A 26,398-nucleotide genomic window follows, 5' to 3' on the forward strand; every position below is an offset into this window, starting at 1 on the left:
CAATCTTTAAAGTTAATTAATGCAAAAAGTATAAGTTTAAATGAAAAAAAATCTTTAGTAAGTGCTATTTATTTTTAATGATAAAGATTTTGCAAAAGACGTTTTATTGCTATGTTGATCAGAAGTATGTTAGAATTTGTTGTTAGGTTTTTTCTAAAAATCGTTATATTAAAGGTCTAAATTTGAAAATTATGATTTTTTTTAAAGCTTATGGTATGTATATAAGTTGTTTGTATCTTTTTGTGAAAAAAAATATTCAAAATTATTTTTTGTTTGTTTTTTATTAAAGATTTTCATATTTTTTCAATTTTTTTTTCAGAACTTAAAATTGAAAAAAAACCAAAAGACCCCGCTGAAATATTTTGTCTCCACTTGGAATCATCAAGGATTTATGTACATTTTCACCCTACTTAGGTCCCAGGGCTCGGCACTTACTTTTGTCTTGATTCAATTGTAGCTCACAGTGGTATGGGAGAATGTTTCACAATATCCACTATTCTATATCCATTATAAACTAGATATTTAAGATTAGGTGGAATCACATAAAATCTAGGTATACAATTTGACAGGGTAACCTATACAGTAGTCAGATTAACAATTTGGGAGAGGGTATACCCAAATATTTTATGTGATTCCAGCTATTAAATTCATTTCAAAGATGTTAATATGTCAAAAGACAGAAATGCTATAAAAATCACTTTTGTTATTAAGGGGGTCATTTTATCGCATATTTTCCATAACGTTGGGTGCGTGCAACCCTTTACTCCAATGCTCTTATTAAGTCAAACTGTTCTTAATTATTACCAAATGATTTAACCATAATTAAGAATAGTTTGACTTAATAAGAGCATTTGATTAAAGCGAAAAAAGTACCCCCTTTATTTATTTAAATTATTTGGGGGTATAATTCATATCATATATTTTCATATGGGCTAAACCATATAAAATATAGTCTTACAGAATAAAACTTTTTAAAAAATCAGTGTTTAATAATTTTTACTATTTTGACAATTTAGATGACAGAAAATGATCAAATATAAAATTTACTTTGATTTATTTGTAAAAAGTTTACATTTAAAAATCTTAAAGCTCATTTTATTAAAGTCTTTGTACATTTATTATCAATATTTCTTTAATTTCATTTTAAAAATATTTCAATTTTAGCACATTTAAAAATTGACACAATTTAGAACTATCAAAACTCCAGTTTAATTACATGGCACATTTAAAAAATAATAGGCTTAACTTTATGCTTTAAAATTAGAAATATATATTTTGCTTCTTCATGGATAAAGACTCAATAAAATAAATAGAAAACTTTCTAAATTTTCTATTTGAAATAAAATTTAGATGAATTTTTATTTAATTTTGTGCGTTCATTACCACAAAAGTACGGAAAAAATATTTTAACAACAATTCAACTTGAACTTGAAAATTCCACCAGTTTGCCGCCATTTTATAACATGGCAGCCAAACTGATGACGTCACTTTCGAATGTACTGTATAACCGGTTGTTAACCCATGATCAGCTGATCAGGTTTGTAGGCCGCCATTAGAGATAAATATAATTAGAATGATGAATCCAATAATAATGGAGATAAACAAGGAGGTTAACAACACAGATTTGATCCTACTCAACCGAGATTCTGAAAAAAATATGGATTATAAAATGTGTTTAGGAAATAAAATCTCTGTTAGGCACACAGTAATCACCTTATAGCGGTTGACAGGAGGGTGAAGTAATTTGTGCTCTAGTACTAATGTAAATTTTTTTTGATTTACTTTATGTTGTACAATCACTAATTATCAGACATCCAGTTCCATATTATCAGAAATCTCAAAGATAAGGCAATGGTCAATAAATAGATGCACATCCGCAATGATGATGTAGATTAAAGTTATTGGTTGTGAAGTCTGGAAATTACTAGTTTGAACCAACTAATCAAAATTAAGGTCTCAAACAAAACCTTCAGAGCAGTGACATGCAGAAAAGGGGTTTATCCTTCCCCCCCCCCCCTGGCAAATTTAATAAAGGTGGATAAATCCCACAATACGACTCTATATTCCTCATATTAAGGGTCTGCATCCCCTTATACACAGCAAAAAGGAGATTTGTCTGACTTTTGGTATGTTGATTATATAGAGGGTTGGTCATTAATGTGTGTGTGTATACCCTACCGGCAATAAAATAACACTCCTCTTGTTGACTGTAATACACCCTCTAAAGCTCACAACCTCCTTTATTCACCCCTCTCGATTATAGCTAAAGGGGGTTAAGCAATGCTATAGAGTAGCTACTCTACAAAAAGTTTGTACCTGTTGCATTATCTGGTTTGCCAGAATGATCAAAATGGTGAATCTGGTGATTCCGTAAATCAGTCTGAAATTTAATTAGTTTCAATTTGGAGAAATGTGTAAAATTCCACTTTGATTCTTTTATTTTTATACTAGGGCTACGCCCCTAGAGGCCTCTAGGGAAGCGTAAAATTTTTCTTTTTTCAATCTATGTTAAGAACAGCTGTTTATCAAAAATATCTGCTGGGCGGCTCCTTACTTTTTTTTATTTTTTTTTAATGTTTTCGAATTCTCTTTGGAGGGTAGTGGTGCCCTCCCCCAAAATAGCTAAAAACCTCCCCAGAACCTATGAGAAGCTACACTGTAAAGGAGAACCATATCGGTTTCGTATTAGCGAGATCCTTCGGTACACATTATTATGAGGATTAATATATATTAATCAAGTATTCCCTTCCTTCCTGAATAAAATGCATAAGTTTAAAGATAAATAGTTCTCTTTTATTTAAAGATTAGGCCATCCAGAACAAATTGGTAGAATAACCAGCAATGTTAGTGGGCCACCCATTAAACTCTTAATGGTGGAAAACTTTAAACAATGTTAGTTTTTATAACTATATAGATTCAATCCTAATATATAAAGAAGTAAGGTATTTTTTGTATGAAGCTTAAGATTTTAACTGAAATAATTTAGGTAAGCTTTTTTCTGCCCGCTTAAAATACAGAGCTCCTAGATGATAGGTGCACAATAGCCAACGAATAGCAGAACGCCCCTTTGAACCTTTGGGGCCAGTATAATATAAACCCCAAAGCCCCATTCATACCAGACAATTCGATTACAATTACTATAGGGGGATATAGGTGAATTAAAAAAACGGGTTTTGCTAACAAATTTATTGGATGTCAAAGTTTTCATATTATGCAAATATTTTAGATTTTGTGTAGTTTTGCCAGGTTTACAGGGATATGTAAATGGGGGGTAAATTGAGATAATACTTCATTCATTCTCAGAACAAGAATGTAGCATATGAATAAAAAAATAATTTTTACAGTTTACCATCTGGAAAACTATTTTTACTTTTTACACAATTATAGTGTTTTTATTGCAACTTATGTTATGTAGAGATACATTTTTTCGAAGAAGCTTTTTAAAAGTATGGTTTCGAAATACACTAGATTAGAACCGGTTCTCAGTCGTACTGAAAAATCGTGTATCATATAGTATTATAGACAATTTTCTACGGATTATAATATGGAGATCATTAATATTAATCATTAATTTCAGTTTTCTTTGCCCGGGCCTTCGAACCCTCGGGTCTAACAAAACTGGAAATAAGCTTATAATTCCTAATACTATCCGCGGATAGCTGTCTATGAAAGAATGCGATACTATCTTTAAATTGTCAACATTAGACTGTAATTGTTATAAACAAAGAAAACCCTTAATGGTTAATCTCATATGATGCATTTGTTCATGATTTCAAAGTTATTAATATCAATTTGTATTTATTGCGTATGCTTTGTTTTTTAGCAGCAGAAAAAAGTTGTCCGTCGACATAAATAAGCCGTGACTTACAACAGGTTAAGGCACAAGACCATTATGTTGCATTGAAACGAAGCTTTATCAATCAACTGATATTCAATAATAATGAAATAAACGTACGAACATACCCTACTTGTAGAATAGCTGTGGCTCTAGATTCATTTTCATAAAACTAAATGTTTAGGATGTAAAATGATTAGAATCGAAAGAGAAGAAAAAGTAGTTTTGAATAATATCATTTCCGTAATTTCCACGAATATTAAAATAAAAATATTTAAATTTAATACCAGTTTCGTTAAACCAGGCCTACGGCACCTCAGGGCTAACAAAACCGATTTTAATCTAATAATTTTTTCATTTAAATATCCACGGAAAGCTGTGTGTAATACTATGAGATAAACAACTATTACAAAATCAAACCCTTCTGTCCTCCCTCCCTTAAAGGGCAGCTTTTAAACTTAAATGGAGAAAAAAAATTGTTGCAGAATAGTTTTGCTCTACAGAACACGTTGTTTAACCTTTTCTCATAAATAAATCTTAATCATGTCAAATTGATGCAAAGCTTTTCAAGTCAGCCAAATAGAGGAAAATCATACAAAACGTATATGGACAAAGTGTCTCAAAAAATCAGCCTTGTGACATCATAAAAATTAGAGATTATCCATCTCTTTTTTATGGGTTTTCGTTCACACTTCTCCTCTCATCTCCCTCATTTTTATGACGTCACATGGCTGATTTTTTAATCACTTTATCCAGCTACAACAAAACAAACAATCTCTTTGATTGTTTTAATATCATGGAAATTTGGTTTTCTTATATCATTATATATTTTACTAGCGGCTACGACCCTAAATTTTTTTTGGGGGGAGGGTGAATTTTTTTTTGGGTGGGGGGGGGGGTTGCTAGCCACCCATTTTAAATTTTAGTTTAAAATTTAAAAAAAAATTGGAGGGGGGGGGTAATTTTTTTCTAGGGTCGATTTATCTTGGGAGGGTGGTGGTACCCTCCCCCAAAATAGTTATAAACCCTATATTATATTATAAACCTATAATATATATGAGAAGCTAACCTGTTAAAAAGATCCTTCGGTACAGACAAACAGACAGACAGACAGACAAACAGACTTTATTATAAGGATTGAAATCTTTATTGTTTAAATTTTTTTTTTAATTTCCATATCTTACAGAATAAAGTTTAGGTAACTCCCAACTGATAACCAACCCTTTGCTTGCATGACCGTTGTCTTAAAGACCTTACCGTACATGGTAATTAGTTATACCAGTTCAAAGGCCATGACATTCCTTATACTCGTTTATTAATGTCACGTTCATGATAAAGCAGCAGTAGGTCAAAGTATCTAGTATGTGTCGCGAAAGGTATACGCAATTGATGCTTTAGCCTATAACATACGGATAATTATTACCAATTGTAGAGTAGCACTACTTCTATACAACTCACCCTGGAATGATGTATGTCGTTCTTTTCAACGTCGTTGATGCTGTATCGACTAGGATGTTTCTTCAGATTATTTTCACTAAAAAATAAAAATAAAATTAGATCTAATTTCAAAAAGAACATTTTCTTTTGGAGATTTCAAAAATTTTCATCAAATTTACATTAAATATATCTCAATGAAGTTAACATTTAACTGTAAATTAAATATACTGGTACCCAACACGTGCTATCATTCGTTGGCTTGAATTTTTGGGGACTTTTATTAAATACTAATTGGTTAATACAGTGCAGTGTCTAAACATTTTCACTTATAATTCAAACCCAAAGAAAGGGAACATTATGACGTCGTACGATCAAATAACTAATGAGAGGCCAGCATAAATTTTACCATTGGTCAATTAAAGTGTATACTGGCCTCTCATTGGCTATTTTATCGTAATTTTGTTTTGAAAATCTAAAGTTCTATAAATCTTCTATTGACACAATTGTGCTTGTTTTATGAACTTTTTTTTTTTTTTTTTTTTGGGGGGGGGGGGTTGGTCATTTTCCTCTGGACGATAGAGGTTCTCCTTTCTGAAAATAATTAAAAACCTTCCCAGGACCCATTAGAATATATAAGAAAAAACATATTCGTTCAGTGGTTAGAGAAATCCTGATAGACATCCTGTTACTTTTATATAATGATTATAATCAGCCTAGCAACAACAAAAGTTACACACAAAAGACAATCAATATCTATTACGAATTTCCAATTCAGGTAAATAAAAAAAAACTGTTAAAACTGGTAATATCTAGCTTCAATAACACATATTGCTGTTAAAGGGTCCACGAATTTTACCATGTTTTAAAAACAATAGGCGATTGAACACAAAGAACACTGATAAGCCTTCTACCCCCTTTAAAAAAGTAAAATGAGTAAAGGGGGGGGGGGGGCCCGGGGGGGGTGGGGTGGAGTAGTTGTAAGTTTGTGTTACTTTAATTACTGGATAACCCTGCAGGGTATAGTCTCCACAGTGGTTAGACTTAAAGGAAAATCTACCAACCTTAGATTTTTTATTTAATCAAAATTTAGAGGGGTGGGGGAGTTATCAGTGCTCTAAAAGCCCAAAAATGCTAAAGCACCAAAAACAATATGAAAGAATTTATAAACACAAGACCCTCAAGCAAAGCTTTTAGGTCCAAATTTCAAATTGGGGTAGGCAAAATGCTTAAATTTTGGACTCTATAATTTTCTCTCTACAAACTTGGTCTGGTTTTCATATTCCATCATGAGAAAATTCGGGTGTAGTCCTTTCCACGACATCCCTCCATATGGGGCGATTCTTCGTATTTTTCACAGTAGCTTTTCTCCTATTTCTAGCCCCTGCGGGGGGCTCTAACCCTGCGGGGCCAATTACCTAACCCTGTGGGACAATCACCTAACACAATATAACCTAACCTAACCTAAAATAACCTATAAAAAGCCATTTTAAAAATACGACGAATCGCCCCTTATGGAGGGATGTCGTGGAAAGGACTATACCCGAAAATTCCTGGGTGTCATGTATTGTATGTATATTGGCCTCCTTTCTTTCTACTATGTATCATTTATTCTCATTTCTAGTGATAAAGGGGGTAGGAATATGTTAAAAAATTATGCAATGCAAGGTTAAAATGTCCAATATGCGAAAAGTATGAACAATGCGTCAATAAATAGCGCAGATATAACTCAACATTAGTAAATCAGATGCCTATTGGTCAGCAGTTTCGACACAGAAGTAATTCAGCATTCTGTCCATGATAAATCAAATTTAGAAAAAAATATCTGAATATTCTGGTCGTACAATGATTTATTGTGGTTAAACAATAAACATGGAGAATTTGATATTGAAATATCCATATACTTTACATTTAGGTTCTATAATGTACAATTAATTAATGCCTGATATCGACCACCACAGACTTGTTTCTGCCTTTCATCACCCACCTTGTTTCAAATGTTCATATAAACATAACATTTCTGCCCATCCTTTTTATAAAAATGACATGATTTCTGTGTTTACTTGAAAAGATCTTGAAATCCGCTGAACCGATATAGTTCTCCGTTACAACTTTGCATGGGTCCTGGGAAGGTTTACAACTATTCTTCCAAGATAAATCATTCCTAGAAAAAATAGCCCCCCTAAAAAAATGTCTTTTTTTAACTTTTTCTTTTAAAAACTAAAATTATAAATTGGGGATGGGGGTCGACTCCCCCCCCCCCTTCAAATTCACCCAAGGGGCTTCTAGGGGCGTAGCCGCTAGTTATAAACAATCCAATAGAAATATATTAATTTTTTAAAGAAATTACTACTAGAACTTGGCAAAAAAGTTCTATATTGTATAGCTGGTATAAAAAAAAGATTACTCTTGTTGTGAGTGGCGAAGGAATAACAAGCAACTAATATTTTGATAAAATAATCTTATTCAATTTTCGAAATAAAACGACAAACAGACAGACATTTTATAATACAAAGTAGAAAGATGTATGTTTGTCTGTCTATCTGTCCTTCTGAAGCTTAAGATCTCAATAACCGCTGAATCGATTGGGTTCTACTCTTTAGGGAATATACCTACTGGTCTTGTGGACGTTTTAGGCTAACACGATTTTTTACATTTTTGCTTGAAAATATAAACATATTTGTTTTCCAGGAAAATGTAGAACAAATTGTTAAAAACATAATAATTCATCACAATATGTGAATACTATATTTTTTTCTTATAATCATAATTAAATTCTTGTCCTAAAATTTAATAAAATAAACAGTATGATTACTCTATAAACCTAGTTCTAAGATCTGAACGTGATAAAGATTCTTAGCATTGTTAATACCTATGTAAAGCTTCCCTGCGTTAATTGGTTCAGGTTTTAGCAAAATCTTAACAAAACTTATTTCTTATATGATTGCAGTATTGTGCCTAAGGGTTTGACACCCACATAAGGTTTATTTCTTACACCCCCTTCTGCATACCTCTCTATCATAGGATGGCTTTACTTGTAGTAGGTTTACCCTCCCTCCCTCCCACTATCTCTAGGGGAGTTGTACCTAATTTAAACGGATTTAACATAACGCCTTTTACAATACTTTTAAAGAACAAATATGATAACTAAAGAGGTATTAGTACAGGTAGTAAGTGAGGGAAGTTGACACTCTTTTTAGAGATGCTACGCATATAAAACCTGAGAGGCAGGTATTGAATTAAAATTGTTGAAATACATCAGATAAGTTGCGATGACAGACCGCAAAAAATATAACCTACATTTTTAGCAGCGAAGCTATAATATAGGTCAGGTTGTCTGTCTATCTGTCACTTACTTACTTATCTTAAGTTGCATCACGGCTAAACTAATTTTGGGCGTAATTGTCATTTTTACTTAGGGTCGGTCTGTCTGTCCGTCCGTAATGGTTAGCTCTTTTCGTTAATTTAGACCTGTTGGAATCGAGTTACAACTCTGCATTATGATTCCTATAACAATTAGGTAAGTTCGTTAAGATGTTGATTTCTAACCTTTTTAACTACAATTTTTTATATGTCATTAAGGAATAATGTTATAAGCTAAGCATCTTAAAAATCAAGTCCTAAAAATGTATGTCCTTCAACAGTGTCCTGTATTTAAGCAGTTTTGCAACTAATTTAAGTTTGTTTAGAAATATACATTTATATTCTTGTTATATATCTGACACTCTGTAAGTTTTAATATTCGTTTGTCTTACCGTTTCAGAGCTTCGCTTTTATGGTTGCTGTCATCCTTGTTACATCACAAATGCGGGTCGATAAGATTTTTATCTTTGAGTGACTTCATTTTTTTTACTTTTTAATTCTAAATTCTACAATGTGCTAAATTTAGTGGCGAAGCATTGAAATAGCTTTCTTTGCCGTATTTAATAACAAAATGTTGTTTAAAGTGTTCATAATATCACGTGAACACTGTATGACCAATTAATTCATGAACCAATTAGGAAAAAACAATTGTTATCATTAAAAATAGATAGATTTCAAATATAATTAATGTTCTGGAATTTCAGAAAATTCCCTGTAGCCGTCCAGTGGACCCCCCTCCCTCCCCCCCCCCCCTAATTCTTTTAAAACTTCTTATGTAAAGCCTCATTTACTCATTTAACAAGGATGACAATATTCATAAAAGCAAAGCCCTTAAACGGAAGGAAAAATATTAATGCAAAGATCTAAACAAGATTGTAAGTAAATTTGTTGCAAAACTACTCAAATACAGGATACTGTTTACGTCAAAACATTTTTGCATTTCTAGGACTTGATTATAGAGATGCTTGTACCTTGTGATAATAGGAATCAGTATTCCAAAAATCAGATGAATAGGATAATTATAACTTACAAAACTTTTTGTCAAAAAAGTTAAAAATCGACATGTTTTAAATTACACAAAGTGTGAAATCGATAGGACTATTCTAACCTGTTTAAATTAACGAAAATAGCTATCTGTCATGTACCTACCCTAATAATGAAAAATCTTCGCTTTTCAAAAAAAGTTTATGATAAGTTATGGAGGGGTTAAAATTACATAACTGGAGTTTAGAGGGATATTGAAACACATTCTTTTCCCGTCTAACTTTACATAATTCACTTTAACAGGGGTTTAGAGCTGTCCTATTTAGTGCAAGCACAGAAATTTTTCTGCCTCAAACACTATTTTAATAGGGTTAAACAGCAGCAGCCTAATGACACAAAGACCCAATTTGACTAAGAATAGAAAACAATGTACTTTAAATGCTTTACTGGGTGTCCGAAAATAAAGAGGAAGAATTATATTTCTGACATTTGAACTAAACAAAGTCATAAAATAACAACTAATCAATAAATAAATTGTGTACTTTTGTATAAAATCTAGCCTCGAAAGTTACGGAAAAAAATTTTATTTTGTGTAAAATAGTAATGGGGAAGGGGTTAAATAACTGTATGTCACAACCTCGTGGACCCAGTGCCGACTTTCAATTGGATCTTTGAATATCAGCCAATAGCATCGGAAATATTAATACAGCCAAGACACTACATGAGAGCATAAAGCAATTTGCTAGCAACTCAAAATGTCCCCAACACTGGATCCAGATAGTTATATGAATTGTATATCTATTGTTATACATTTATTATTTTACGTAATATAAGTTATCAATCATATTGTAAAAGTCAAAAGAACACAAATTAAACTTCTATTACCTAATTTGTCAGGGAGTGGTAGAACATTAGAATGTAATTGATATTGGTACCCAAACAATTTATCTCCTTCATTGGCGTATAAAACAAACATTAATTGGTTGGTACTAATTAGCAGTTTGCATACTATTTAACCAATATTTTCAACAGAAGGGTATATAAGTATGTCATCATTGGGGGTTTTTGCGTACTTTTTTTATTAAATTAAAACCGGTTCTGAGCCACACAAAAAATTAAATAAAGATTATCTGTGATGTGATAAATAAGTAATACTAAAATTATATTTCTCAATGAAATATAAACTAAAAATGTTGGAGACACTCTATCTATCACGTACTATACACTCCTTATATTTCCTTACTTTCGCAAAGGACAAGAATATATATTCTGTAAACATACTTTATAGCTAGGTAGGTGGTATAATAGCATTAGTTGCTTCGCCCCTAGCCTTTAGGGAAATGCGGTGGAAGTTTGGAAAATAGCCTAAAACTATACATCTTCATAAAGCTACATAAAGCTTCCCTAAAACAACCCATTCGGGCCAGCAATTTTAATATCTTCAGCTTCAGAAAAAAAACTTACTACTTTACATTATAGGATAGATATGTAAATTTTTAAAAATATTAATAGCTTAAACATTAAATGAAATTTTAAACGAAAATGTTGTTACAAAAAAGATGTTATAATTAATTTTTATGGTACTTGTGGACATAATTGTAGTTTTTTATTATTCTATCTATAATACAAAGTAGAATGATGTCTATCTGTCCGTCCGTCCGTCTGTCTGTCTGTGTGTCCCACCCTTAAGATCTCGATAACCACTGAACCGATTGGATTATACTCTTCAGGGAATATACCTACTGGTCCTGTGGTGGCTTTAGGCTATTTTCTTTTTTCTTTCTTTCTAAAACTAAAATCAAAATAGTGGGGTCGACTAACCCCCCCCCCCCCAAAAAAAAAAAAAAAATTCTCCCTCCCCCAAAATAAATTTTCTATTTTTACTTTTCATTTTAAATCTAAAATACGAAAAATTAGGTTGATCAAAAATCTTGGGGCAAAGCCCCTAGAGGCTAGGGGCGAAGCCGCTAGTATTATATAAATTATTAGGGGTTTTGTCTGAAATTTAAAATAACTACTGAAAATCTATACCCATTCTTGCCTTAAAACTGAGAAATGTACTTGACTAATTAACTCTAAAATTAGTTAATTGTTTCTAACCCATTTTCTGCAGTTCTTCTTTTAATAGTTGTATATTTTTCCTTAAATGTACATTCGGAACATTATTTTTAAGGTGGATAAACTCACCCAACTAGATATCAAATGCAAGGATAGAGCACCCAAGAAAATTGTAAAATGATCGGTCAAACTGTTGACGAGATCTTACAGGAACATACTTTCATCCAGCTATTTTAGTATATAAGATATGCCTAAACCTAAACCTATTTTTTTTGCATTTCTTAAAGTTTCCTAAAAAATGATGTATTGTTAGACATTTCTGAAAGTTAGTGCCCATCATTTCTAAGATCAAATGGACAGAATAATTACCAAAATTATTTATGGAGCAAAAAAACTCTGTGTGTGGGGCTCATCTAACATTTACTTAACCTAACCTAACTAAAAAAAAATACGTTTTAGTTGATAGTTTAAATAAATTTATCAGAAAACATAAATTTTATTTTAATACAAATATATTATAAAATAAACCACAGTTATGTAAATCTGAAATTCATAAATTTGATTAAAACCAAATCCAGCGAAAAATTTCTTATTTAAAATATTGGATAAAAATATACATATTTATGTATAGGAGAAAAAGAAAATGGTAATAGGCTGAAAATTTTGTAGATTTTAAAACAAATGATCATTAGACTACGTACATAGAAGCCTCTAGGGGCACTTAAGGTAAAAAGTGCCGGGAGAGGGTCAATCCTCCACTTTAAATTTTTGTTTTGAAAGGATAAGGTACTCTCCCTAAAAGTAATTATTATACTACTATAGACGTATAAGAAGCTTCACTAAAAGGGAGAACCATATCAGTTAAGCTTTTTGCAAGATCCTGTCACTTTTATATACAAACAATTTTTTAAATAGTACTATATAAAGATTTTTTGTTGACTAATTTACGTTCCCTTTTGGTATGAGATTATTTATGCAAAAAATCATCGAACCTAAAAATACAAAATTGGCGAGAAATATTTTTTATAAATACAATCTCATTATATATTTCATCAACTTAAAATGATCACAGACAAATAGCTCTTTTCGTTAATTTAAACAGGTTAGAATTGTCCTATCGATTCCAAACTTTGCATAATGATTCCCGTAGTAGTTAGGTACAATTTAGAAAGCGAAGCAACTCTATAATCGTTACCAGAAAGTCCTTACGTCCATATTAAACATGTTGCTTTTTAACCTTTTTAGCATCAAATTTTTATGTGATAAAATAATCCAATTGATCAGATTTTTTATATACTGATTCCTAGGACAACAAAGTACAATGTTATAAGCGAAGCATCTCTATAATCAATTACTAAACATGTAAGTATGTCCTTAAACAATAACCTGTATTTAAGCAGTTTTTCAATAAATTTAATTATTATTTTTTCTCCGACTGTTATACATTTATAATCTGATTATTCAGTTTTGACGCTTTTATGGATGTTGTCATCCTTGTTTAAAGAAAATTAACATTAAAGGATAAAAATTATAAAAAAATTTCTCATTTATTCTTTGTCCGTAAGTATGTAATTATTGCTATAAAATAAAACAGAATATTCTTGTGAAGATTTTGATAAACCAGAGATCTAAAGGGATAAGTTATCCCCAATGATGATTCACAAAGTTATCCCTTCTGTAGATTTCAATTAGTGGTTGAAACGTTTGGAGATCTAACTTAATGAACCAACCAATCAAATTTTATTTAAAATCCCCAAAGTTGTTAAGCCAACGAATAAGAAAACGTTATCACAAGAAATTTTAAAGTCTATAACATATGAAATACATTAAAAATTGTTAATTTAAAATGCTTCATGTCTAAAGGCTTCAAACTAAAAAAACTAAAGATTTTTAGATTGTTATCTAATGTTATGTTTAAGTCAAACTTACATTTGAATTGAAAGTTAGTCAATAACTATATGGACTAACTTTCACATTATAGAAAATCTATGCTTTAACAATGAATCATTCAGAAAAATGTGTAAAAATGTATTTACACAAGCAAAAAGTTTGGATCGAGTGCAGTTCACAGTGAAATGTTCCCGGTAACAATTATCTCCAAAAAATTATCATCTTTAAAGGCTTTAAACGGCCAAACGGTGGAACGTCTAGATTATGCTCGCACAAAGTTTTAATTAACAAAAGAAGGCCTATAAATAATCTGTAATAGTAATTACTCAATAATGCACAATTATCTCGCAGTGCACATAAATACGCAATAAGGCTTATCTTACACGTTTTTTCTTTACTGATACTTTCCCTGTACATCATTTGATCTTGGTTATTCCACATTATTTATAGGCCTTCATATGCTGCTTAAAACTGTGTGCAGGCATGACAATTAATTTCAGCCGTTTGACAGCTAGCTTTAAACTTCATAGAGATTTTTAAGATAATCGTTACCAGGAACATTTTACCGTAAACTGCACTAGATCCAAAAGTTTTAAAGGCAAAACATTAACACTTAAAATAAAATTTAAGTGCAAAATTGAATACTAATAATATAAAACATCGACGAATAACTTTTTGGAATGACAGAATTTATTGGATAAAAAGTTGCTACGCTTTCCAAAAGCTCTTATTGATTTATTTACAAGTACATGTATTACTTGAAAATTAAAATTAATAGCTGTAAATACTTGAAAAATAATTATAGTGCCGTGTTATTTGTTTATACTTCTTACTCAAGAAAAGAGTGAACATTATCTCTACCCATTTATTTTCTGTAAAAACTAGGATGGCAATCTTCAGTAAAGCGAAGCTCTAAAATCAGATGGAAGGTCTAACGAACAATAACTGTAATTGAGTGTCAAAACTTAAAAAAGAATTAAAGTATAAACAAAATTGCGTAAATCTAAGTTTCTGTTTAAAGACATACTTACATGATTAAGACTTGATTATAGAGATGCTTCGCTTATAATTAGTTTTGAACTTTGTTGTTTTAAGAATCATTATTCCAAAAATCCGATGTATATGATAATGATATCTTACAAAAAATGTTGTCATAAAAGTTAAAAAGCAGCAAATGTTAAATGAACAACTGACTTACAAATAAACATCTTGTTACTCTAAAATAAAAATAAGTTAGAATGCTGAATTTTTGCTAATTTCAAATTGGACAAAAAAAATGTGCAAAAAGTTTGAACTTTAGATTTAAAATTACCTACTATTAATTATAGGCTATTTAAAAATAAAACTTTCTCGCATACACTTTCCTATTTGACCTATATTTTTAGTAGCTAAGCTACTCATTAAATCACTTTGTCTGTCCGTCAGTCCGTCAATCCGTCTGTAACGCTATGACGGAAATGCGATTTTCTCTGCTGCTATTGAAGATAGTCGGCTGAAATTTCGTCAATTGTCGATATAATTTTACTTGTCCGTCAGTCTGTCGGTCATGCATAAAAAAAATATTTTCATTACCCTCCCAAAAGAAATAGCTCCTATAAAAAATTACCCACCTTCCCCCGTTTTTTTTTACATTACCTATTAAAACTAAAATTCAAATTGTGGGTTGGTCGCCGAATGCCAAGTATTTTAAGGTTAGAAAGAGACATTGATACAGAGACAAGAAAAGAAGTAAAATTTTAAAAGCTGTGCCCGTTATGAACATAATCTCATTCTTGTGTTCCGTTTACATTTCATAATTTATCATTTCAGGCTTGAAAATAAATCCATTAAAAATATTGAAACATTTTAGCATCATAACAAACTGCCCAAATTTGGCCATCAGACAGGGATAGAGTAATTGGAGAAGAATAGTTGACCTATAAGTTTTCCAATGTATTTTTTTTGTACGAGGAGGATGGAAGGTAACACCAATAGAATTTTTTTAAATTAAAAGAGTGTGTTTTTTGGGATACCTCTTTTAGACAATATTCCCTTAAAAATTATTGCCAAAAAATCCTATTTAGGGGTTTCAGAGATCATGCAATACATTTTTACACACAAGCATACATCCAACTGCTTGCGTATAAATCATTAATTTCCTTTTATAGGATCTCAATAACTACTGAAATGACTGAGTTTACTATTCTAGGTAAGCTTCACATAGATCCCGCTATTTAGAAGCTATTTATCTAGCCTCTTTCTGTCCCTTTAAATACAGAGCCCCTAGATGCTAGGGGCGTAATCTTTAGTATTAAATAATGATAATATATGCTTGAATGAAAAAAATATGTTTCAAAATATACCTTTAAATTTGTTGTATATTTGTTATTTTTTTACATGTTCAGTGAATATTGTTTCTCTAGATTAGGTAGACATGTCTTTACATGCCAACAAGGTCAGCAACATCCATAACATTGAAGCTAGACAAATCAGACGGAAAAAAATAAAAAATTTGATATGGATATAACGCAAATTCCTTAAAATAGGACATTTAATTTTAAGTTCTTTGACTTGATTATAGAGAAGCTTCGATTGTGGCTAATCATCCTGTGAATCATTACTTTACATATAACTAGCGGCTACGCCCTTTGAGGCACTTGAGGGGGGAGTTGAGTCCCAAAACCTATTTTTTAAAATTAAAGTTTTTTTTTTTTTTGGGGGGGGGGGGGAGGGGGTGTTGATTGGTAAATTTTTTTCTATTGTGATTTCTCTTCCCCCAAAATAGTTATAAACCTTCCCGTGACCAATGAGAAGCTACCCTGTTAAGGAGAACATGATCGGTTTAGTGGTCAGCGAGATCTTTCGGTACAGACAAACAGACAGACAGACAAACAAACAAACAGACATCCTGTTACTTTATTATGTGGATTGTGATATAATACCTACATCACGTAAAATTTTTGTCATATCTTTTTAAAAATTAACATGGTGAAATGGTCACTGAATTTTTTTCAATGATTTAGAGATACTATATTTCTTAATTGCACCTAACTGTTTCAGGAATCATCAAGTAAATTTGAATCCAATTGACTATCCAAACATGCCCAGATAAATTATTAAGGCATTCCGTAGCGAAAGAAAGGACGGACGGGCCGAACATAATTATAGAAACAGTTACAACTTAAAGACGAATAGACAGACAGACATATGTATATTTTTAGAGTTAGACGCATACTTCAAAATAGAAAATCTATTGTTAAAATATTAGTTTTCTGCGTTACTACGACTCAATTAACTGAAAACACAAACGCAGAGATAGAGAATAGATATTTGTTTACAAAGATTTGAGATTTTTAAGAATGAAAAGTGCCGGTATTAAGTCGCTATCTGAGTTTCTTTTGTGACACAATTTATTTAACTAAGTTTATATCTCTATATGTAAGTATTTTGTGACACAATTTGTTTAACCCTTAACGGTCGGGGGGGGGGGGGGGGGTTTCTATCTCATTTTGTGTGTGTGAAAGATAAAAAGCCCAAACTGCGTGACTTTTTAAGTATGGGTATGACACATAACTAAGAGTTGGATTTTTTTGAATATCTCCATCCTGGCGGGCACAGGATGCCAGAAAACCTAGCAGGGTCATCCAGGTAAAGAGCAAAAATATTTTTTTGACTAAAACAAAGCATTTTGTCATACCAAAATACTAAAATATCCTCTAGTAGTATATCCTTATATGAAATACAGGTGTTCAAGTCACTTTCAGGTTCCAGGTATGATCCAGCAGGTCCTGATGCTCCAGGTCTCCAGAAATCTTTAAAAGGCTCCTGTGGCCGCAATTTTGACTTAGAGACTTCAAATTTAAAACTTAAGCTTTTCTTACATGTCTACATAACGTATTCAAATTTCATAAAGATGCGCCGCCTTTTTTCCGCCGACCGCCGAATGCGGCAGCTGGCAGCTGCCAAGTACTGCTGAGGCCGCTGAAATTTATATTTGATATTTCTACTGTAAAATTTACATAAAGATAAACATTTTCTGGAAAAAAATTGTTCTTCTAGCTTCAAAATAAGAAAATTACAGCCGTTTGAAATTTTTAAGTAAAAAAAGACCTAAAAACAAAGGTTGTTAAACTGTTTTTAACCTATTTTTAAAACGTACATAAAAAATATATTATGACACCAGCAAATTCAGACTGCAGAGCCTAAATTTGAATTAAGTCCCCAATAAACTTTTTTGGGGGGATTTAAATATTAATTTTTACTGTTGCCGTGGTCATTTTGACCAAAGCAAAAGGTCTTTTTTTATTTGGGTAAAATTAGTAGCTTTTAGAGTGTTTTGCTTCATAAATATTGTATTCTGGTATAGAGTAAAATTAGGCCTTATGATTTTACTATAAAAATTCACTAAAAAGTTAAATCTTTACAATATACCAATGAATTAACATTAACATGTTTGTGTTCGTTCACCTATTTTAAACACATAAAAATTGGCTGTAAAGGGTTAAATTTGATGACAAGATGACATGATGTCAACAAATGTTTATGCAATACAACAAAATTATTTTTGACACATATACAAATATGATATAAAATAAGATTATTCAAACTTATTTTTTTAAAATATTTTTAAAAAGTATGTATCTTTTACGTGTATAGTTTTCATTCTTTTCATTTTAATTAAATAAAAATTATTTAACTACATTGTAAATAAGTCACTTTGTGAAAACACTCTTTCGGAAATTATAAATAATTGAAATGAAACAAGAAATCTTATTGGTTTAACTTTAGCATTATGTGTTTTATTGTATTATGTTAAATTTTTTACTGAAATTGATTGTTTTAGAAAAAAAATTATTTCCACCGAACAGAGTAGAGTTTTTTTTATTATTGTATTGATATAAACTGAATCATATAAAATTGTTCTGTAAGAAACAATTTAACCCTAAACTAAAAGTTGCTTTTGCTCCCGTCAAAATGATCACAGCAACATATAAAATTAATTTTTAAATCCCCCCAAAAAAGTTTATTGGGGACTTAATTCAAATTTGGGCTCTGTAGTTTGATTCTACTGGTGTCATAGTATATTTTTGATATATGATTAAAAAATAGGTTAAAAACAGTTTAAATAAAAGGGTGAAGGTAGCGAAAATTGACTTAGACTTATAAAAGGTCGGATATTCATTATTAAACAGGGGACTTGCACAAAAAAATTTAGCCCTCTAGCTTTCATTTGCATTCATTTTTAAAAAGTCAATATTGTTTTGCCCTTAAAAACTGATGTAATATATTACAGGGATTAAAGAAAGGAAGATGCTTGAAAATATATTCTTGTTAAATTTCTACAATATGATTTTCTCGGCTATTATATAAGATGGACATCTGAATTTTTTAGTTAATTTTCATTATACCTTAAGTATCTATTCTATAAACACGTTATAAACAGTGGGAACTTTGGTGGAATATTGATTGGTTAGTAAAAACTATATAGTATTATCTAAACGGTTCCACCAATAATTCAAACTACAGGAATGGGGTATTCCTATCCAGTTTTTTGTTTAGGAATGAATATCATTCTCATTTAAACAAAAAATCATTTTTATGCTAAAATGAGGTTTAATTTTGGTTTTTAATTTTCATTTATTCTCCGAAGTAGTAATTTTTTTCCCCCTAGGTAATTATGCTTTCTTTTAGTAATTAATAAAAATTTTAAAATCTTCCAAAAAAAATTTAAAATCTTCAAAAAAAAATTCTAAAATCTTCTAAAAATATTTTCTCAGATTTTCATATAAATATGACTGTATAGACATCGGAACTTCAGTCGTGCGTGGCATGTGGTGCAGAACTGAGATTCTGTTCCCCGGTTGCCATGCTCGGGGGAAAAATTGACTACGTCGGGGATAAAAATGATACTAGGGAAAAAAATGATACCTCAGGGAAAAAAATGACTACCTCGGGGAAATAAATGACTACCTCGGGGAAATAAATGGCTACCTCGGGGAAATAAATGACAACATATTTTAAGGGGTTGTTTATGTGAGAATGGTAAGTTTGTTTTTAATACCAGGGGGAATCAAATATTTTATTATCCATAGTGTAATCCCTGTTTGCCCTTGTGTTTCTCTCAGGGATTTAAAGGGATAAGACATCCTAAATGATAATACACAAATTTACACATTCTGTAGATTATAATTAGTGATTAAAACGTTTGGATACTCAACTAAATGAACAAACCAATCAAATATCCTATAAAAGTCCCCAAAGTTGTTAAACCAACGAATAAAAAACGGTTTTGAAAGACTTTGGGGGCTAGTGTAATAAACTGTCCAATGTCCCCTCCATCCCTGTTTTCTTTATTTCATCCTTATTTCATTACTTTGCTACTTCAGGATGTTTTCATCCTTGTTTCTTTACTTTGCTACTTTTCATCCTTGTTTATCGAAGAAAAAAAAACTTACTGTCCATGACGACCAACATTGAGATAAGTACCAGCTGTGGCCGCACTAAACATCTTATCTGTTTAACCTAAAAATAAGTTCCATTTAGTAATCTGACTGTAGACAGCTGCCAACATTAGGAAGTACCAGCTGTGGCCGCACTAAACATCTTAGCTGCGTAACCTAAAAATGAATTCTATTTAGTAATCTGATTGTAGACAGCTGCCGACATTAAGAAGTACCAGCTGTAGCCGCACTAAACATCTTAGCTGTTTAACACAAAATAATGTTATTTAGTAATCTGATTGAAGACAGCTGCCGACATTGACATTAAGAAGTACCATCTTAAACATCAAAATTAAATGTGAAAAATGTCTAAGATTACGTAATTTCTGCGTATTTGATACATTATAAAGACAAAGTCTTGTAAGGTTGCTTATCTACTAAATTTTTGGCAGTGTCCCCTAAAATAACTAGCACAAAACACCTTCCCCCACACCTGCTTATTCTAAAATAATTTGAAAATAAGTTAAGGGGGGTAAAGTTTTCATGTCTTTTTTTACTTTAAGTCAGGTTAGTTTATATAGGGTTCAGAATAGCACCGCAGATTTAGGATAAATTTATTTTTAAAGATAGGGGGGGGGGTGTTTCTGTGATTTTTGGGTTTAAATTAGGTTTTAGTATTTTCTTTGTTTTAAATATCTGCATGTGTTAACCTTCAATTGAATAAAAATTTATAATTCATTTAAATGTAAAAAGAAAACATAAAAATGTTTTTGTAAATATGTGTACAATTTACTTTGATTTTCCATGTGTGTATACAGCAAAGCTTTTATAAGAGTGTATGTCAGTCTGTTTGTAAGTAAATTATAATTTTGGAATTTAGAAAAATATAATCCTATTTAATAATTAAAGTACTTAGTAACGCAAAAAGCAAACATGGTTGTCCAAGGGGGTGGGGGGAGGGGGTTAAAAGTCAAAAGATCGATTATCCCTCTATCTAATTTGAGCTGCAACCTTAAAAAGTTTTGAGAAGGGCAGTCTCCCCCAAAACCACTAGTTTTTTTTGGGGTCTATGGTTTAAAGCCCCGGCCCCTAGCTTTTAAAAAACCAGGGAATTTTTAACATATCCCTCTAAACCCCCTTATTGTGGGATTTAACTTCCCCTGCCTCTCCCTCCCCCCCCCCCAAAAAAAATAAATCTTACATCTGGAGGAAATTTTTTTTAGTGGGGTAATTTTTTTTCTGAATTTTAAATAAGTTTCATTATATGGATTTTGTTGTTCTTTTTAAAATGATTGTGTGTTTTCATATGTGTGTGTGTGTGTATGGGGCCTGTTTTGTGGGCATTTTTTGTGTATAAAAGTAAGATTTTTCTGTGAGTAAGTTTTGTTTGTGTGTATGTGTGTGTGTGTATTTTTTCAGGGAGGGGGATATGGCACTGAAAGAAAAAACCCCTACAATATCAATTAAAACAATAATAAAATTGCTTCCTGGACATCAAAGGCCTAAAAGCAACTACAAGATAATTAGGAAAAGTAAAAGCATCTTCCTTTATTATTGACAGATTTTTAGAATATAAAATGCTTCAAAAAATGTTATTAATGGCTTTTCAAAGGTTTTCAGTAATTGGTATGAATAACAATTTTCATGCTTTTAATGAAAACAAATAAAATATCATCACTGCATGGTCTCAGAGATAGGATTTCAAATTTCATTGTCCAATCCATTTATTCCTGGTGTTTTTGTATATTTAGTTGAGTGTATTTGTATAAACCTGGAAATTATCAAAGCATATGCCAAACAAAATGGGGAAAAGGAAGAAATAATAAGTTTTTTCGTTTGCCTATTAATCTTTAAATACCGCCCTGTTCTTTATATAAATACAAATAAAACCCCTTTTTTAAAAGCGTTGCTTTTCTATAATTAGGGTCGGTCCGTCCGTCCGTCCGTATATCTGTCCGTCCGTCCGAGATAGATAGCTTTTATTCGTTAATTTAGGCATGTTAGAATTGTCCTATCGATTTCAAACTTTGCATGATGATTCCTCTACTAGTTAGGACCGATTTAGAAAGCGTAGCAACTCTATAATCATTACCAGAATGTCCGTACGTCCATTTTAAACATGTTGATTTTTCTACTTTTTTAACAACAAATTTTTATGTGTTCTAAATATCCGTTTGATCTGATTTTTGGTATATTGATTCCTGGGACAAAAAGGTACAATATTATAAGCGAAGCAACTCTATAATCAAGTCATAAGAATGTAAGTATGTACATAAACATTATCCTGTATCAAGCAGTTTTTCAACAAATTTACTTCGACTATCATACTTTTATATTCTGATTATTCAGTTCAGACACTATACAAGTGTTAATGTCCGTTTGTCCTACCGTTTTATTGCTTCGCTTTTATGGATGTTGTCATCCTTGTTTTATTTTAAAATATATTGAAAATATGGGTAGGTAGGTGTGTAGTTTTTAGTGTATTTCTACTTTGGGTAATGTTAGGTTAGGTTATATTGGGTGCCTGGTTAGAGCAACGTATGTATAAGTCACACAGGGTTAGAGCCCCCCAGTTTACCCACCCCTCTATTTACTTTATTAAAATTTAAGGAGGTGAAATTCCTTTGCTCGCAAGGAACTTTAAGGGAAAGCATAGTTTTTGTTCTTCTAGCTTCTCATTGCTGAACTTCTTACAGATAAACAAAATATTTAATTTTACGCTTATCTTATAACTTATTTTCATTATACAGACTTATTCCTTTATTAAAGTGAAAAATAAACAACCTTACCTAAGATCAATTTAGACTAAAAGTTCAGTAGATAGAAATCTCGATACCCAGCTAGATAGATAGATGGCTAGTGATGAATATTTGCTGTTCTTGTTCTGTGTCTGTCCCGCACGTATCCATCAAACTAGATGGGACAGTGGAGCGAAGTTTTTGTTGTTAGCTATGAATCACTTTTCTGACATTAAACTCATTGCTTCAATTTTCTTTTGTAGATTTTCAGTAACCTAAAATTTTATAGTATGCTAAAGAGATTTAGAAAGAAATTATATGATTCTTAATATAATAAAATTAGTCAAAAACAAGGTCATTTTTGTTTTAAGTAGCTAAGCAATAACAAACACAATTTTTGTTGATTAATAGAAAACAGAATACAAGATTGCTTGTTGAGCACAGATACACCCCCGCTAATTTTTTTGGGCTGTTTGTTTTTTCCTTACATTCAACCCCTGCGGAGCCTATAGGTACGGTGGTCTATCCCTGCGGGGAATCCCAGTACCTTATATAACCTAACCTAAACTGACCTACAGTACAAAATTACAAACAAAAACTACGCTAATTTTTATATTTATATTTCAAAGTAGTTCAAAGACATTCCAGAGATATTAATAAGAAGAACCTGCACCTGCACAATCACATCTAATTATTTTTAGTAGCCTATACATTTTCCTCAGGGATCTAAAGGGATAATACAATGACAAAAAAAATGATATACATCCCCAATGATGAGGCACAAAATTACGATTGAAATTAGTGGTTGAAACGTTTGACCACTTAAACCAATTAATCAAAAAGCAATTCATAAGTATTCGGTATTCTAAAACTTTGGGGACTAGTGAAGTAAACAGCCCATTGTCCCCTCTTTCTCTGTGTATTTTCCTTGTTTTCTTGTTAATTCAAAAGAAAACAATGTTATTTTTAACAGCAAGGAATATTGTGTTATCAAGTAGCATAGCATAAACATATACACAAATATACATATATGTTGAAAAAGACAGGGCTCAGCAGCCGCAGCAGATCCTTAAAGTTTAACCCGATTGGAGGCGTTAAAAACAGGGAAACCCCAAGTTTTGGTCAGGTTTAGACTTCCAGCTGATTTGCAAAATTGTAAAAAGTTGATTTCCCTTAGGCTTACAGGTGGCTGACACTGAAATATCCCCCTTTGGTTTTTGAAATAAATTTTAAAAAATGGGGCCTATCCCAGCAGAGGGTCCATAACCAGGTGGGTTTACCTAGTTCCCAATATAGCCCTACCTAACCTTCCCTAAAGTGAAAAATAAACAATCAATAACACCCCCTTTGATTTTAATTTATTTTTAAATAAGGGAAATATTGTAAATTATAACATTTTTGTTTTATGTCTCATAATAGTTATAGTTAATTATTTGAACTTATTATTGCTAAATGAACACAGACAAACTCGGGTTATAGAGTAGCTGCGCCACCAAATACATGTATATATGCCTCTTTAGCTAACTATACCTTGTTAAGTTTTGTTTATGTAAGAAATTGTTGTTTTCTTGTGTTTCTTTTAATCACAAAGCTCAGAATATATATCTACAAGTTAGTCAGTGCTCTATCAAATACGCTCAAAATATATTGAAATATACAGGGATCTAAAAGGATAAGCAAATGAACGATAAATTGATGTAAATCCCCAATGATGATACACAGAATTACCCCTTATGTAAATTGAAACGTTGAACACTCAACTTAATTTACCATCTTAATTTACTAACCAATTATAGCGCCAAAAGTTGTTAAGCCAACGAATAAGAAAATGTTATATAAAACCTATATTCTCCCAAGTTAAAACGCCACTAGAATAATTATCCCCCTGAAAAAATCTCAATTGAAAGTGTGGAACTGCCCCCCCCCCCCTTACCTCTCTAAAGTACCCCTGAAATGTATGCATTGATGTTTATAATCTGGTTGTTATAGAGTAGCTACGCTAACAAAAATTAAGCTGTTTTGATAGAATACCTAGATCATCTCTGAAGCATATAAAGCAAAAATATTATGTATGTATATTTCTGTTAGCTTCTAATTGTCTAAACATAGATAGGAATAGGAATATTGAATATTTAAAAAAAATTGGATCATAGAAAGAAAATGAAGTAGCGGGTTTCGTCGTATTTTCACATTAGCTTTTGATAGGCTATGGTAAATGTTAATGATTGCTCCGCAGGGTTTGGTAGGAAATTGACCCGCAGGGTTAGAGCCCCCTGCAGGGGCTAGGAATAGGAGAAAAGCTGCTGTAAAAATACGACGAAACCCGCTACTTCGTTTTCTCTCCATGATCTAAACATTTTCGTAGGCAGAGTAATCAGGGATAAGGGATGGGAAACGTAAGAAAATATTATTCCAGGCCTATTTTCCAACTAGGCCTAAAAAACCAGTTACGGGATGACGCAGTAGTTAGATTTGAAAACTATGAACAATGATGAAATAGCTATTATATGAATGCAAAGAAAAAAAGTATAGAATAGAATTCAGGTAGTTAATTCCACCTAGCATAAAATATAATAAAAACTTTTCAAAGAACCAATATGTTAATGGCGTTAAGTAGAATCCCGTTAAGATGGTCATTACTTTGCCAACCCCCCTCCGGCCTCCCCCCCCCATTTAAAAAAAAAGTTTTTTTTGAGATGGTTAAATCTGATTTATTTTCAAACATTTTAAGAGGGGATCTACTTCACCCCAAAATTTGTATATAGAAATAAACACCGCTTTAGCCCCCCAGCTTTAATAAATAAATTAAGTAGAATTGAATAAGTACATGGGTAACATTCTATCAACTAATTGTTCCATAGCATACATATAAATTAAGAATTTTTTCAAAAATTAATTTTACGTTAAAAATTAACAGAAAAGTTCAATTTAGTGTGCAATAATTTTTACCAAAATTAAAGAAATTTTTTTTTAAACAAAACACAGTACACTTTTATTTACATATTGAACTAGTATTTGTAATCATTTAGGTGGGTTATCAATTCCACATGAAATATAACTTTTAAATTGTCTAAAAACATGAGTTTTTTTACATTTTCTAAAGTATAAAATGTTGAATCCTACTCAGTCTTCAAAAAATGATCTCTCTGTTTATGTTTTGCTATATGGACATTTATTAATGTGTAGATTTAATAATTAGTTGATGTGATTGAATGTCATATATATTTTTGTCATTCTGATAGCAGAAAATTTCCATTGTTGTCATTCTAATATGTTTGCTTGAATTAATTTAGCCAATAAGGAACTGGAGGAAGCGTTGGTTATTAATTAATTGGTTAATGCTAAAAGCAAGTTTCAGGCTATTGGATATTGGCCTACAGCCAATAAGGAACTGGAGGAAATAAGTTGATTTTATAGGCAAAAAAGAAAAGTTGCCCCATCACTTTAAAAAGGAGACTGAGACCTAATTTTCGGTCTGGTTTCCCATCCCTTATCCCTGAGAGTAATCAAATCTGCAGCATTATCATAGGTAGTAGCGTGCCCGCTCGCTGTAGTGGAGGTGTGGACCACGCCACGTCATACGTATTAGAGAAGTTAAAATTGACGACATCTACTCCTACTATAACACTTACAGTGGGAATGCATTGGCACATGAAAACCTGCAGCTTGACATTCAC

At 31.6% G+C, this 26,398-nt stretch overlaps 2 protein-coding genes across 3 annotated transcripts in view; one reads left to right on the top strand and one right to left on the bottom strand.

Moving 5' to 3' along the window:
* LOC145328169 (uncharacterized) overlaps positions 1–26,398 on the top strand; it is a 183,478-nt gene that overhangs the window by 35,786 nt on the left and 121,294 nt on the right. The gene's annotated exons all lie outside the window — the stretch shown is intronic.
* LOC145328156 (uncharacterized) lies at positions 459–24,825 on the bottom strand. Its single transcript, XM_080171739.1, has 7 exons — positions 24,753–24,825; positions 24,252–24,326; positions 22,773–22,996; positions 19,999–20,065; positions 5,294–5,369; positions 2,317–2,380; positions 459–1,646 (listed from the first exon to the last, which is right to left on the bottom strand). The coding sequence occupies exons 4-7, from the start codon at positions 20,049–20,051 to the stop codon at positions 1,534–1,536; spliced, it is 306 nt and encodes a 101-aa protein (XP_080027865.1). The 5' UTR covers positions 20,052–20,065; positions 22,773–22,996; positions 24,252–24,326; positions 24,753–24,825; the 3' UTR covers positions 459–1,533.

Source organism: Acartia tonsa, chromosome 9 (genome assembly GCF_053477335.1).
Source record: "Acartia tonsa isolate MP-2025a chromosome 9, ASM5347733v1, whole genome shotgun sequence".
NCBI classification, from domain to species: Eukaryota; Metazoa; Arthropoda; class Copepoda; order Calanoida; family Acartiidae; genus Acartia; species Acartia tonsa.

Excerpts from the sequence above, each read along its gene's own strand:
- LOC145328156 (XM_080171739.1), bottom strand. The coding sequence starts at position 20,051 with ATGTTTAGTGCGGCCACAGCTGGTACTTATCTCAATGTTGGTCGTCAT. Across the intron at positions 5,370-19,998 it reads AATGTTGGTCGTCATGGACA|TGAAAATAATCTGAAGAAAC; the intron begins GTAAGTTTTTTT and ends TTTATTTTTTAG. Across the intron at positions 2,381-5,293 it reads ACGACATACATCATTCCAGG|ACTGATTTACGGAATCACCA; the intron begins GTGAGTTGTATA and ends ATTAAATTTCAG.